Below are 14,208 nucleotides of genomic sequence, written 5' to 3' on the forward strand. Positions count from 1 at the left end.
TTGTCTTCCAAATGCTCAATGACCCCAAACATTTTGTAGCAGCCGTCAGAAACCCCTGACCTCCTTCCAAAACAACATTTATGGGCAAAACTGAACACCTGAGATTTTAACTGACTCAGCAGTTCTGTCAGGAGGAATGGCTCAAACTACAGCAAACTGTTAACCAAGTCTTGTTTAAGTAAAAATAAAAATCTGATGAAATAGACGTAAACTCTACATTTGAAAAAAATCTCTCCACAAAAAAATAACATTTTTAGCTAAAAGAAATATTTTTTGTAAACTTTGGAAATGCAAAGAAGGAAAACTGCTTCTGTACTTTGCTTAATTATCCAAAGGAACCTTTTGGATTCTCCTTGTTGGGGTTTTGATAAAACAACCATCCCGCGTATTTTCCTCCATTTTCACGGAACCAAAACCCTCTTTACAGGAAATCAACCTGCAAGGAACGCAAGGACGCAGTTCCGTTATTTTCACTGGCTCAGGTGTGCTACATGGGCGGGATAAAGGTTCCGATGGGGTGTGACGTTCCGCCCAGGTAACAGGTTTCTCCGTTGAAACTGTGAGTCAGAATTGATCGGAGACCGCAGGTTTTTTGGGGACAAACCCGGGGGCGTAAACGGATTTTCTGTCCGTTTCTAAGAAAGTTTTAAGAAAAGCGATGAAACTTCCTAAACTTTAGTTTCTGCTGTGTCATCACGAGGAGGATTGGCTGCAGCGCTTTGACGATTTATTGAAATAACCAGCTTCAAACTATTCAAACAGATTTTTGTAACGTATTTGTTCACCAAAATGGCGACGAAGTTACTGTTTTCTGTAATGTTTTTGTGCGTAACAGGTAAGTGGAGAGCGGAGGGTCTTCCTGTCGGTTCCCCTCCCCGCCATTCCCGTGTCTTTGTCCCGGAGACATTTTGTTCTCTCGGCTTGTTTTCGGCTGTTTGTGTTTAGCGGTGATTAAAAGTTTTTCACGCTTTGCTCTTGGGTCGGAAACTCGCATTTTCTCCAGGTTTGAGAGGCTCTAATGCGCAGGTGTGCGGCCGTCCGCAGCTGAAGGACAGGATTGTAGGAGGGGTGGACGCCTTGAATGGGGCTTGGCCCTGGCAGATAGATATCCAGGTAAACCCCCAATTAAACGGGAATGTTTTCACTTTCATCCCGTGGGTTCACAGCTGTGCCCGGAGGAAAGCTTTGGTTGTGGTTTAGTCTGGGTTTAGTTGTGAAGCTGACCTGCTGAGAGAGGGATTTGCCTGTGATGCAGAAGTGACTCACTGCTGTTTTCCTTCTTTCCCTTCCTCTCTGCCTCCAGAAAGCTAATGCACATATCTGTGGCGGATCCCTCATCACGCAGGACTGGGTGCTTTCAGCTGCACATTGCTTCCCCAAGTGAGAAAGCTCCACCCGGACAGAAACTGCTGGATTCTTCTCTAAGTTGCTATTTCACTGCATTGAAAGCATCTGGGCTGTTTTGCATTTAATCAGAATCTGAAACCCTAAAACTGGCCTTAAAGATTAAGTTGCTTGTTCAATTTGCAACTTGTTGCTTGTTCAATCATTTCTGATTTCTTTTATCATCTGTGCTTCCACCATTCTGTGTTTTTTTTTTTTTTTTATTATTTTGTCTAATGTGTTCGGTGAAACTTTGCCCAACTGGTTAATTATTACACTGGGATGTAAAATGAAGGTTTACAACACTTGGAATTTGTTCCAAGTGTTATAAACTTCTAACAATTACTGGGTTAGAAATGAAACTAACATGTTTTTGATGAGGCGATGTTTTTCTGATGCAGCTGAATATTTCAGAGTCACTTTGCCGTTTGCTTCTTTGCTATTAGAAAACAATGTAATTTGTAGTCCTTATTTATTCATCTAACTTGATCATTTAATTTGACGGTGGATACATCAAATCTTTGCCCAGATTACCAATAAGCAACTTTTATCAACATTCATTCCGTTATGTGCTTTTTCATGATATTTGCTGTTTAAATTGAACCACAGTACGGTGTGAAAATTTATCAAAAAATCTGTATTTAAACCTTTTTCACACAAAAAAAAAAGAGTAACAGCCTCTGATTAGCCTTTAAAGTTTACATTTCTGCCATTTTTAAAATCTTTTAAACACTTAACTTTTCTACATTTGGTCATGAAACAGAAACTATGAAACTCAAAACTTGCATTTTGGCAAAAATTATCCTAAGGGGCCAAATTGTTTTCAACAAGAGGAAATAAACTGAGCGTTGCTCTGAGGCAGCCTTGGATTTAAAATGTCTGCATAATCTGCCCTTTTCTACATATTTAAGTTATTGATTTATTAGAACTACTTCCTATAATGCTCTTGATGTCTGCTCTGATTTGAAAGATTAAAGCGTAATGATTTCTTATTTAACGTCACTAATTTGTCGTTTTTCAGTCCGTCCGACGTGTCGCCTTACACTCTGTACATCGGACGGTACCAGCTGAATGGGATCAACCAGTACGAGTTGACCCGTTCTGTGACGCGCATAGTGATTCCATCTGGTTACCAAGACCCCAACAGCGGCAAAGACATCGCTCTCCTGCAGCTGTCCAGCTCCGTGTCCTGGAACAACTTCGTCCAGCCTGTGTGTTTGCCTGCGTCGGGAACGTTGTTTCCCTCTGGGATGAGCTGCTACGTCACGGGCTGGGGAAACATCAGGGAAGACGGTAAAACCCGCTAACTTTCTGTGGCACCGGCAGCTTTCTGGAAACTAGAATATCCTCAGTTGATTTATGTCATTTCAGAAAATGGGGCTCTGATGTTATTATATTAGTTTCACATGGAAGTGCAAAGAAATAAAAAAACAGAGAGAAGGGCATCTTTAAATGATTTAACACAAATACTAATCAATAATTATATCGACTGCAGATGCAAACAATTAATTGACTTATGATTAATGTTTAGATTGAAATTAGTTCCAATCGATTAACAAGTGTTAGTCTTAACAAGTGGATGTTCTAGGAGGAACAAGATGGCGGAGGGTGTTTCTCTGAACAGGAAAGTGAAACAGTCCAAACATAATCCGGTTCTGTTTTTCAAAATATAAACACATTTTATTCTTTTTGTTTTTTTCTACTCAGCAACCTAAAAAGTTCCTATTTTTTGTGTTATTAATGTCTAAGGTAATCAATTTTTTTTGTTCATTCAGTCTATATTTAATATACAATTTTTGTTAAAAAAAAAAAAAAGGCATTTCATAAAAAATAAAACCTTATGGAAAGACGGTCGACCCCCTTGTTCCTAAAAGAACAATTTTTAGGAAAATGGTTGCTTATCAATTGTTAGTCAATTTAGATTAATTTTTTAATCAATGACTTGCATCCCTAATTATTAAAAGATATGAAACATGTATTACACTCTAATGTAATACATTAGATTACATTAATGTGTGTATTAATGTGAATATTACACACACAATATTCTAATGCAAGATGATCTTAAGTTTTAAAACATGCTTTGCTAAAAAATCACCTGTAAGTAACTAGCTTGCCTCCTCTCAGTGGCTCTGTCAGGACTTGGGACTCTGCAGGAAGTGCAGGTGCCAATCATCTCCCAGACTTCCTGTCAGGAAATGTACCAAACGAATCCGGTGGAGCAGGTGGACATTCTGTTCGACATGATCTGTGCAGGATACCAGGAGGGCGGCAAAGACTCCTGCCAGGTACCATTTGATTTATGTTAAACATTGACTCATTTGAGTGAATTCAAATACACATTGCATGTTGTTTACATCTGGAAATTTCACACATGCTCTACAACACCTGCTCTACTGATGATCTGTCAGTCGGTGTGTGCATCGCCTTATTTTATTTTAAAATCATTTATTAACTGAACCTAAACACACCAAATTCCACAACACATCTACATTAAGGTTGTCATAGTCAAGCTAGCGTAACTGACCTACTTCCCTCTCCCTTGCTATTATCTTTCTGTTAAACTTTTGTCTGACCTTATCTAGTTGTAGTGATGACAATCAGTAGCAAAGCTCTGTTTACTTTTCTTTTATATATCGGGTTTACATTTAAGATTTAGCACTTTATGTTGACAACCGGACAGCTAAACGCAATGGCAGTCATTGTCAGCCAGCAATTATTTATAATTATTTTTAATAAATTAATCGCACAGTAAAATTAAAACTCAATAATTTTCATTAACATGATTTATCTCTTTTTTTTCTCTCTCTTTCTACCAAAAACTAGATAATAAAAGTCTTCAATTTGGTACTTTGGTCTCAACCCTTTTTTTTGAAGGACAATTTTTGTTTAGAAAGGCTTAAAAATTCTTATTTGTTTTATTTATTTTGGATATTTAAAATGTCTTTCAGTTGCATTGTTAAATGTTCATTAGAATTTAAAGTGTACTGATTTCTTATAATTTGTTTTTGCATTATTATTTTGCCATTACCATTATGTTACTTAAAAATGGTCCCAAAGCAACAATATTATCATTTATCGCAATAACTTCTGGAACAATTCATCATCCAGGAAAATCTATGTGACAGGCCTCGTCCAGCAGGGGGCGGCATCTTGCACACATGACAATCTGAATAACTCTTCGTCTCTGCAGGGCGACTCAGGGGGGCCCCTGGTCTGCAGCATGGTGAATGGCACCTGGGTGCAGGCGGGAGTGGTGAGTTTTGGACTTGGTTGTGCGAAACAGAACAGGCCGGGTGTGTACACCAGGCTGACCAGCTACTCCGAGTTCATCCGCTCCACGATACCAGAGATCCAGCTGTACGGAGGAGCGCATCGGAGTGTGTGTGGCTGTGTTGTTGTGTTGGCCAGCTGTCTGTCCGTCTTCCTGATGCTAACTCAGAGATAAAACAGTTTTTTATATTTAAGAGTTGGAACAAGAAACCTGTCATGAATGAAGGAGTTAAGTTGTTTCTGATAGTTTTAATCAAATTTGTAATTCTTTCATCCTGTCTGCACATGAAGCCATATGGAACTTTGTAACCTGATCTTGTTTTTAATTAAAATTTTTAATTAATTAGATTTTAAATATGAATGAGAAGTTTCATTTCCAATTAAAGAAAAAGTTTGATTAAGATGTTTGACTCTTCTGTTTTTTGTTTGTAGCTCAGAATGGAAATTAATGCTGGACAATACGGCTGAAAATTTATCACAATATAAGCATTTCAAATCAGTATCGCACTGTAAAAACAAGGTCGTGGTATTTTTGGTCTAGTTTCTAGTGAAAATATCTTGAAATAAGACAAAACGATCTTACAAGTAACTTTTTAGTAAGATATAGAGCTTTAAGTAAATAATTCCTTAATATTGATGAAAAAGTTCTAGTTTCGTTGGAGGATTATTTAACTTGTTACAAATCAATTTATCTGCCAATAGAACTAGAACTTTTCCATCAATATTAAGGAATTATTGACTTCAAACAAGTACATATATCTTGCTTAAATGTTACTTTTAAGTTTGAAGTGTACTAAGATATTTGCACTAGAATCTAGACCAAAAATACTTGATAAGATTTTATTTTTGCAGTGCAATAATTGATTAGTTTTTTTTTCTTTCAAATATCTGAAATGCTACCAAACTGGTGACATTGGTCACTTTCCTGTTTTCACTCCACAACGTTTTATTTTTAAGCGGTTATGAGGCAGAGTGATAAAACCTTAAACTGCTGCTGTGCCAGTTACTCAACTGGTTGTTGCTAGGTAACCAAGGTGAGTTGCTAGGTAACCAAAGAGTGATTTGCTAGCTGGCCATCAGGTTGAACATCTAAAGCTTTTCATCTGCCTAAATCCCCCATAATGCTGTGCCGTTCTGGATGGGAGTTCAGTTAAACTGAATATTCTAATCGGATGTATTATCTATTGATATTGATCATCTATTGCAATATACATTATCGATTTATTGCCATCCCTAGTGGAAATAATAGATTTTCTTCATGCAAAATCATCAAACTTTATTAATAAAACTCATGTAGCACCCAAAGGCAGCAGACAGGTGGTGCCAAAATGTTTTTATTACAGAAAGAGCTGCATGATTTAAGAAATGCTCTACATCGCCTATGGAAGGAAACATTATTGGCTTTGATGCATGTTGCCCACGTTGGTGGTTAAAACACAAATGCAAGTGTGTTTGAGGAGGGAGGTCAAGTCAGGCATCATGGGGGATGGTATCAGAGAGGATCATGGGTGAGCCGAGCTGCAACTCCTGCTGCAGCGACTCGAGGTCAGCCGGAGTCATGCGGTGGACCTCGCTCCAATCAGATAACAGGGAGGCAGACAGAGGCGCCGAGTCGAAGCTGACGGGGAAAAAATGCAAAAAGTCAATATTGTAGAAATGTTGGTAATATCCACTGAATTTGAAGCTTAATGTGTTACTTATAAATGTTTAATCATCTACGTTATGGGCAAACGAGGAGTCGTGCTGTTTGCACATAGTTCAGCTAACTGGTCTGGAGTGTTTACCAACCTGGGAGAAAAAAAAAAAAACAATGTTGAACCAAGAGTTAAATTTAATCTAGTGGCTCCGTTTTGTAGGTTTTATATGATTTGTTTCCCCTTTAAAGCCCAACATCTGCCCTCTGACAGATTTACACAAGAGCATCAAAAGCAAATGAGGTGGATTAGCAGTTAAGAGTTTTTAAGTGTCTTCAGTCAGAGGCTTTTTCAGATTCATTGCAAGGCTGCTGCTGGAGATCCTTCCTGTCCACAACAGCTCTTTAAAGATACTTGAGTGGTAAGAGTTAAAACATTTAATTTTACTTCGGTATAAATAAAGTACAATTTAATTGTTCTGACTGAACATCACCTTTTAGGGGAAACATTTTCTCAGACAAAAAAATAAAGTTTCTTCTTTTGAATTCTGTCATAAATGGAGCCACCAACATCCAGTAACTTTTACTCTAGAGCTAAGTCCACCCAGACGCTTTGCACAGCTGAGTGGTTGCCATGGAGATTGAAGGATTTCCCAAACATGCTTGAAAGGATCAAAGCATGTTTTTGATGAGAGGATGACATTATAACGTAATGTAAACCTCAAAAATGTCAAGTTTACATAATACACGTCCTTTAAGTGGTAAAATGAAAGTGATGTAAAACAATCCCGATCACAGATTCCCCAAAGAACAGCTGCAAAGGTTTTAATAATCCTTATTGGAGAGAAAAAGCAAGGCCTGTCCTGGACCTCACCTGTCCCGGTCACCGTGTTGCAGTTCCGTCAGAGACTGGTTGAAAAGGTCATCCAGATCGAAGCCCACCCCGTACCCTGCCCCGCTGCCCTTTGGGGTAACCGAGAACATGGGGGGTAACGGGTCCTCTACCTGGCAGAGGGAAAATTATTACAAATTATGAACCCTTCATAAAAACTAAAACCTGGAGTAACCATGAATAAAATTGCTCACCTGTGACTTTGACAGCTGCAGGGTCACTGTATGGATGTCAGGGGCAATAGAGGGCCCTTGTTGCCCCGTGTCTGTAAATCCTAAGCTGGGGTGTGGCTGGGAGGGAGGAACCACCAAAGTCCCACAGAGATGGTTTATACTCTGTGCTGCTGATTTCTCACCCAGAGAAGAGCAAAGCTTCTCCATGAGTCCGGGACTCGCAGTCAACGAGTTGAGGTTACTCTGACCTCTGACTTCCACGTTCCCATTTGTCTCTCTGATGGCCACCGAAGGAGCTTTGGGCAGAAAGCTCTCGAGGGGGAGCAGGTGCGCCTGAGGTTTCGGGTCGGGCGGCGGCTGACTCTGCAGGAAGCCGGACGCTGGCTGCGGCGTCCTGCTCGGCTGCTGCGTCGGCCTCGTTTCCAGCTGCTGGCCGCTCCAGTTCCCCACGCCGGCGAATTCGCTTTCCCCGCTGCCCTCTGCGTGCGGCTGGAGTGTGTTGTTTTTCACATATCCACCAGTGACGGCCATCATGTCGATCCCACCGCATACAGCAGCTACTACGTCTCCTGGAGGCTTCCTCAGGCTCATGGAGAAAGGCAGAGTTAGCTGCTGGGTGGTGGCTGGAGGCAGAAACAGACGCTGCTGGTTCGGTTTTACTTGAGAAGCTAGCTGCTCATGAGGCTGACTTTTCCTCGCCTCCATGTTTGTTTTATTGTTCTCACTGATTCTTTGGGAATTCAGGTTACAATCCTTAGTTTTCCCGTCGTTATTAGCAGTTTGGGATTTGTCGCTGCAGCTGTCGATCATCTTCGTCCAGCGCTGCAAGAGGCTCTTGTCGTTGTCGCTCAGCAGGACCCCGCCCAGCGAGTCGCCCTGTTTCTTCTCCTTTCTTTCCTTCTCCTTAATTTTTCTCTCCCTCTCGCGTGCTCGTTCCTGCCTCTTTCGTCTTTTCTCCTCTCTCTCTCGCTGACGTTCCTGGGCCGTGACGGGCCGCCGCGACTCGGGAACAGAAGACACCGCAGAGGAGATACTTCCTCCTCCGGTGCCACCATCAATGCCCAACCCAGAGCCGCCTCCGTCTGCAAGAAGGAACTTAAGTTAAGTTTAGATCAGTTTAAACTTGGGAATGTTGCTCCTGGTCATTAAAGTGGTTTGTATTCTAATGAATATTCAACTCCAAAACTGGAAACATTTTAAATATCCAAAATAAATAAAACAAAACATCAGAAAAAAACATAGAAAATGAACTATGAAGTCACTGTAAACAAAACTGGTAGAGTTGAGACCAAAGCACCAGACTGTAAAAATACGAAATCTTAAAATATTTTTAGTTTAGTTTCTAATGCAAGTATTTTGTTACACTTGAAATAAGACAAAACTAACTTACAAGTATTTTTCCAGCAAGATATAGGAGCTTGTTTTAAGTCAACAATTTCAAAAAAGCAGATTTTGTCTCTTATGACATGGAGAAATTGTCTTATATAAGTAAATTTATCTATCAATGGAACAAGTACTTTTTCACCAATGTTATGGCGAATGCTCCTGTATCTTGCTGAAAAGATACTTTTACATTACATTTGGTCTTAATTCAAATTTACTAAGATATTTGCACTACAAATTAGACAAAAACACTTGGTAAAATTGTGTGTTTTTGCAGGAAGACTGAAGACTTTTGTCATCCATTTCTGGTAGAAAAGGTGAAAAAAAGGAAATCAATAAATTATGCAAATGGAATTTTAATTTATGATGCGATTCATTGAATTAATTGATTTAGGCCTAGCTGGTGTATCACGTAAAATCCCAATAAAATACATAATAATTTCTGGCTCTAACATGACAAAACGTCTAAAAGTTTAAAGTGAACGAATACTCCGTCAGAGAACTGTGGATATGACACACTTACCGCCTCTGGCCTTATTTCTTAGAGCTGATTTTAACAGAGCTGCTTTCAGGGCATTTTTGGTGTCTTCGGAAATGGCGCCTTCCTTTCTCGTTCCCTCGGCTGCACGCGGAGGAGGCCTTGCATTCTTGGACAGCGAGTGTGAAAGAGACTGAGACAGAGACTGGACCTGTGCTGCCGACAGAGACAGGGAAGGCACGCTGGTCGGTAGGGCGGTCATGGTTTGTGCTTGTGACGAGGGAATGGCGTCGGGCTCCATGGGCTGGCTCTGGATGGCTGGGATTCCTGCCTGTCCTTCTCCGTCTCTCATTGTTTCTGATGGAGCGTCCTGAGTGGACACTGGTGTGGTGAGGTCGATCGTCTCCAACTGTCCGCTGTCGGAGTTGGCACTAGGCATGTCCACGTCGACTGGACAGCTTACATTTTTACTGAGGAGGGCTATATGATGGGGCACCTGGTTTGTGAATGCTTGGTTCACATCTGCTGGTGGGTTGTTTAGTTGCTTCTGAGAGTTTGCTTCTGTCATTTGCTGTTGTTCAATTGCGGCCATCGTTTGCTTGGTCAGGTCAACATTTGCTGGCTGGTTACTTCCTTGCGCCGCAGGTTCGACCCTTGACAAAGGCTTAAACTGCAGCCTTGGACGAGAACTCAGTTTCTTTTTGTGAAAGTCTTGAATCTCCATCAGAATAGCCTCTTTAATTTGCTCTTTGTTCATTGGAAGCTTGTCAAACTCAAAGTCAAAAGCTGGCACGCATGTTGGCTCGTCGTCTGGGTCGTGGTACTTGGACACGTAAGGATGCGCCAGCGCCTCCGTCACGCTGATGCGTTCACGAGGATCAAACTGCAGCATGGCCTGTAGGAGGTCTAAAGCCGAAGCTTCAGCTTGCGGGTACAGTTTGGCCAAAGGTACGGGTGTTCGGGATGGGAGGCTCTGAACGTAGGAGCGGACCCTATCAGCCCTGATGGAGCCGATCAAACCCTCAGGGGGAGTGCCCAACACGCTCAAGATGAGCTGCAGCTGGTGCACGTAGTTCTTCCCGGGGAAAAGCTGCTTGCGCCCCATCATCTCAGCAAAGATGCAGCCCACAGACCACATGTCAATGGCCAAACTGTAATGATTGAGAGACAGCAGGAGCTCAGGAGCGCGGTACCACCGGGTCGCCACGTACTCCGTCATAAAGCAGTATGACTCCTCTGGGTGGGAGCTCAGACCCCGCGCCATGCCAAAGTCCCCTATTTTCAGTTCACAGCTCTCGTTCACCAGCAGGTTGGAGGGTTTGAGGTCACGGTGGATGACGTTGGCAGAGTGCACGTACTTAAGGCCACGGAGGAGCTGGTAGAGGAAGTAGCGCGTGTGTTCAGGGGTTAGAATCTGGGCTGAGTGGATGATCTGGTGCAGGTCGCTCTCCATGAGGTCCAACACAACATATCTGCAAACACAGGATGGTAGCACAAAGATAAATTAGGAATGACAACTCAAGTCATGGGCTGTCCTTTACAGAAGCCGAGAGCGGACATTTTCTGCGTGTACTTTTTCCCCAATGATTTTTTGAAATGAGTTAATCTTGAGAAAACAAAGTTTGTTTTTTCGAGATCCCAAGATGATTGGGAAACCTGATCCCATCCTTCAAATGCATGTGTTTAATACACACACCAGTCAACTCTTTATTTTGAGAAAACCACCAGGGAATTAACTTATTATCTCGAGAAAACCATCGGAGAAAAGGATGTGAGGAAAACGGGAAATTAACTAATTATTTTGAAAAAACTATAGGAAATTAAGCAGTTATCTCGAGAAACCATCAGGAAATTCTTGATATTTTGAGAAACCCATCGAGAAATTAACTCATCATATTGAGAAAACCATCTGGAAAAGGTATATGCGGAAAACGGAAAATTAACTCATTACCTAAAAACAGAAAATTAAGTTGTTATTTTGAGAAAACAATCAGAAAAAAATAAAAAGATCAGGAAAACATCCTCTATCCCCTAACGTCTAGTGCTATCTATAAGTTTACACATTATGCTTAAAAAGAAATTGCATTTTGAGAAAATAATTACATACACAGACTTGAAGGCAGAGTGAGGAAGGTTCGGCTGCAGGATGTCTTTGATGGCGATGATGTTGTCATGTTTGAAGTGTTTTAAGATCTTCAGCTCTCTCAGTGTTCGCTTGGCGTTCGTCACCACCTCAAAAGCATTGGAGATCTTCTTTATTGCCACCTGCTGGCCTACATGAAGTAAAAATAAAGAACAGAGTGGAAAAGATCAGACAGTAATTTCAATTAAATGAATTTTTTCACATTTAAACTCATCAAGAGATCTACCGTTGTCCCTTCTTCTGGCGGATGAAACGACACCATACGCCCCGGTGCCGATGGTTTCGATGACATCATACTCTTCTCCGACGTCAAACTTTACGTCCAGAGAGTGTGCTTTGAGCAGGGCCAAGTTTTTTGCTGCTATGCTGGTGTCTGCGTTGCCTGGTATCGCCTCAACTATATGCTGGTTCTGGTTCTGTCTGCCTTTGTCTGTGGCCATGTTTTCAGGAGAGGCCAAAACTTTGGCACCTCCACCCTCTTTAGTCGACATGTTGCTGTAATGAGACCTAAACAAAAAAATAAAAGACAAAGTTATAGTTTCTTTATTACGATGTCATCAGAAATTGGCAATCACAGAGTTTGTCAAGTGCAAAGTTGGGTAGTAACTAGTTACATTTACTTGAGTAACTTTTTAAAAAAAAATTACTTTTGAGAGTATTTTTACTACGCTGAACTTTTTACCGTTACTTGAGTAATTTTATTATGAAGTATCTCTACTCTTGCTTGAGTAAAATTGCTGGATTTTCTACCCACTGAATGAAAAACAAACATGTTTTAACCAAAACTTCACCAGACAGAATATTTGCTAAAGTTTCCTAAGTTTTTGTTGAAAGAAACTTATTTTAAAAACTTTCTTTTTGCCTGAGTTTATTTATTTTTTGTTACTTATATGAATTATTGTCCTTGAAATACTAAACTTTATATATTGGTCCATCTTATTACGTAATTTTAAATATTAAATGTTTGATAATTTGATCAGTTACTCAGTGCTTGACTAAACTTTGTGCCAAATAGTTTTTTACTCTGAGTAATTTTTTGGTCAGCTACTTTTGTTGAAGTAGTGATACTTTTACTTGAGTCCAATTTTTTGGTTCTCTGCCCACCTCTGGTCAAATATTACCTGTATCTGCAGTTATTTGTTACTTTTAAAAGATTTTTATGGACCACAAAAATGTACAGCACTCTTTGTCACGTCATATTTATGGTGCTTCTAAAACGTACTCACCCATTGGATGTTTTTCCCTTTTATTGCTTTTACAAATCAATCATGATCAACCAAAATGTATTTTTAAGAAAATAGTGACAATTAGATAAAAAATTATGTAACATAAGACAAGTGTTTGCATAAATATTCAGGACCTTTACAGTGACTGATGGTAGACTCACAATGAGTGAAATAAGGCCAAATTTTACTGGACAAGATTGATTTGTAAAAGCAATAAGAGGTAAAACATCCAACATGGTGAATACATTTTATAGCTTTTGAACACCTGCAGGGAAGTGGAAAAATTACTGTGATATTTTTTAAAATAATTATTTATTGAAATTTACTTTGTGCACTCAAATAAAAGGTTGGATTTTTCTCAACTTTTTAGTGTGAAATTGCAATAAAAAAGTTTTTGTCTCCAATCTATTTAGAAATCTTTACAAGCAATTCCAATAAACGTGATATAACCTGAAATTTATCTAATTTACATTTTAGTGCTCCACATGAAAAAAATATGGCAAAACAACCGTGTGAACATACAGACATATAACATATGTCTGTATGTTATATGTCTGTAACATTCAGACATATTACTGAATGGCTTTACTCATTAATTAACTGAGAAACTGGAAGCAGGTGCCTATGAATGGTGCGTAAAATCTACATTTTAAAAATTCAATACTGACTTAATCAATGCTAGAATTATTTCCGTTTTCTCCTTAATGACAAACAACAGAGTCTCTCTTGTTTAGAAAGACATAAGATAATCTTTCTTGAGACTCAAAATAGAGGAATAAGATGGACAGAATAAGGCAAACGCTGCCTTACATTTAACAAATAGAGGCCTGGATTGACTAAATGAGAAGGAAACCTGTAGATCTCAGTCAAATGCCTAAAACAGACCCCATTTTACAGCTGAAGAGAGAGGCTCGCTAATTTTATTTGGTCAACGGTGACAAAGGAGCAACGTTTCTCACTTCTTGACGCAGGGGCGTAAGCTTGTTAACGTTACCTGGAGCTCTGGCTTCCTACGTACCGTTAAACCTGCTGCTTCTCGGTTATAAAACGAGACAAAACTGCGAATGAATGCGATTCAAAAAAGATTAACATACTTTCAGCTTGTGAGCGAAACCACGCCGTCCATAGCTCCAGTTTTAATAGCGAAAGAGCACGATAATTCACTTGTTTTGTCCGCCGCTTCCTCGTCTACTTCCGGATTTGCTTTGAGTCTCATGTGGCCAGCCAATTAGATGAAGGGAGGGAGGCCCCGTCATCCAATAGGCGCGCAGTTCGCACTTTGAGGCGGGGCTTTATGCCAAATAGAATGGAGTCTGTGTGGTTTTGTTTATTTATTCATGGGAGGTGACGTCGTTTTCCACATTTTATGAAAGTTGGAGAAAGATACAGGCAATTATGACGTAATGGTATATATTTTTAGAAAGAAAGAAAGAAACCGGAGCGCACATTTGACAACTAAGACATGTCCATTGCTTCTTCATATTTTTTTATGTCCTACTAACCACTCTGTCTGAGCTGTTTACATAAAAAGCGTGAATGCAGGGAGACTTAAATTAATCAAATTTACACTAAAATGTCAAAATTTGCGCAGAAACACCAAGATAGAAACTTGAATAATCTATTT

At 40.1% G+C, this 14,208-nt stretch overlaps 2 protein-coding genes across 2 annotated transcripts; one reads left to right on the forward strand and one right to left on the reverse strand.

Annotated features, from left to right (window-relative positions):
• Positions 1-536: 536 nt before the first annotated feature.
• Positions 537-5,018, forward strand: LOC116727134 (serine protease 33). The gene is made up of 6 exons (XM_032574327.1): positions 537-835; positions 1,004-1,113; positions 1,304-1,380; positions 2,405-2,676; positions 3,511-3,671; positions 4,577-5,018. Exons 1-6 carry the CDS (start codon positions 790-792, stop codon positions 4,829-4,831), a joined length of 921 nt encoding a protein of 306 aa, XP_032430218.1. The 5' UTR covers positions 537-789; the 3' UTR covers positions 4,832-5,018.
• A 954-nt stretch (positions 5,019-5,972) lies between these two features.
• Positions 5,973-13,792, reverse strand: mapk7 (mitogen-activated protein kinase 7). Its single transcript, XM_032574326.1, has 7 exons — positions 13,679-13,792; positions 11,585-11,865; positions 11,323-11,488; positions 9,261-10,687; positions 7,376-8,436; positions 7,164-7,294; positions 5,973-6,274 (listed from the first exon to the last, which is right to left on the reverse strand). Exons 2-7 carry the CDS (start codon positions 11,847-11,849, stop codon positions 6,127-6,129), a joined length of 3,198 nt encoding a protein of 1,065 aa, XP_032430217.1. The 5' UTR covers positions 11,850-11,865; positions 13,679-13,792; the 3' UTR covers positions 5,973-6,126.
• Positions 13,793-14,208: the final 416 nt, after the last annotated feature.

This window comes from Xiphophorus hellerii, chromosome 10, assembly GCF_003331165.1.
Source record: "Xiphophorus hellerii strain 12219 chromosome 10, Xiphophorus_hellerii-4.1, whole genome shotgun sequence".
NCBI classification, from domain to species: Eukaryota; Metazoa; Chordata; class Actinopteri; order Cyprinodontiformes; family Poeciliidae; genus Xiphophorus; species Xiphophorus hellerii.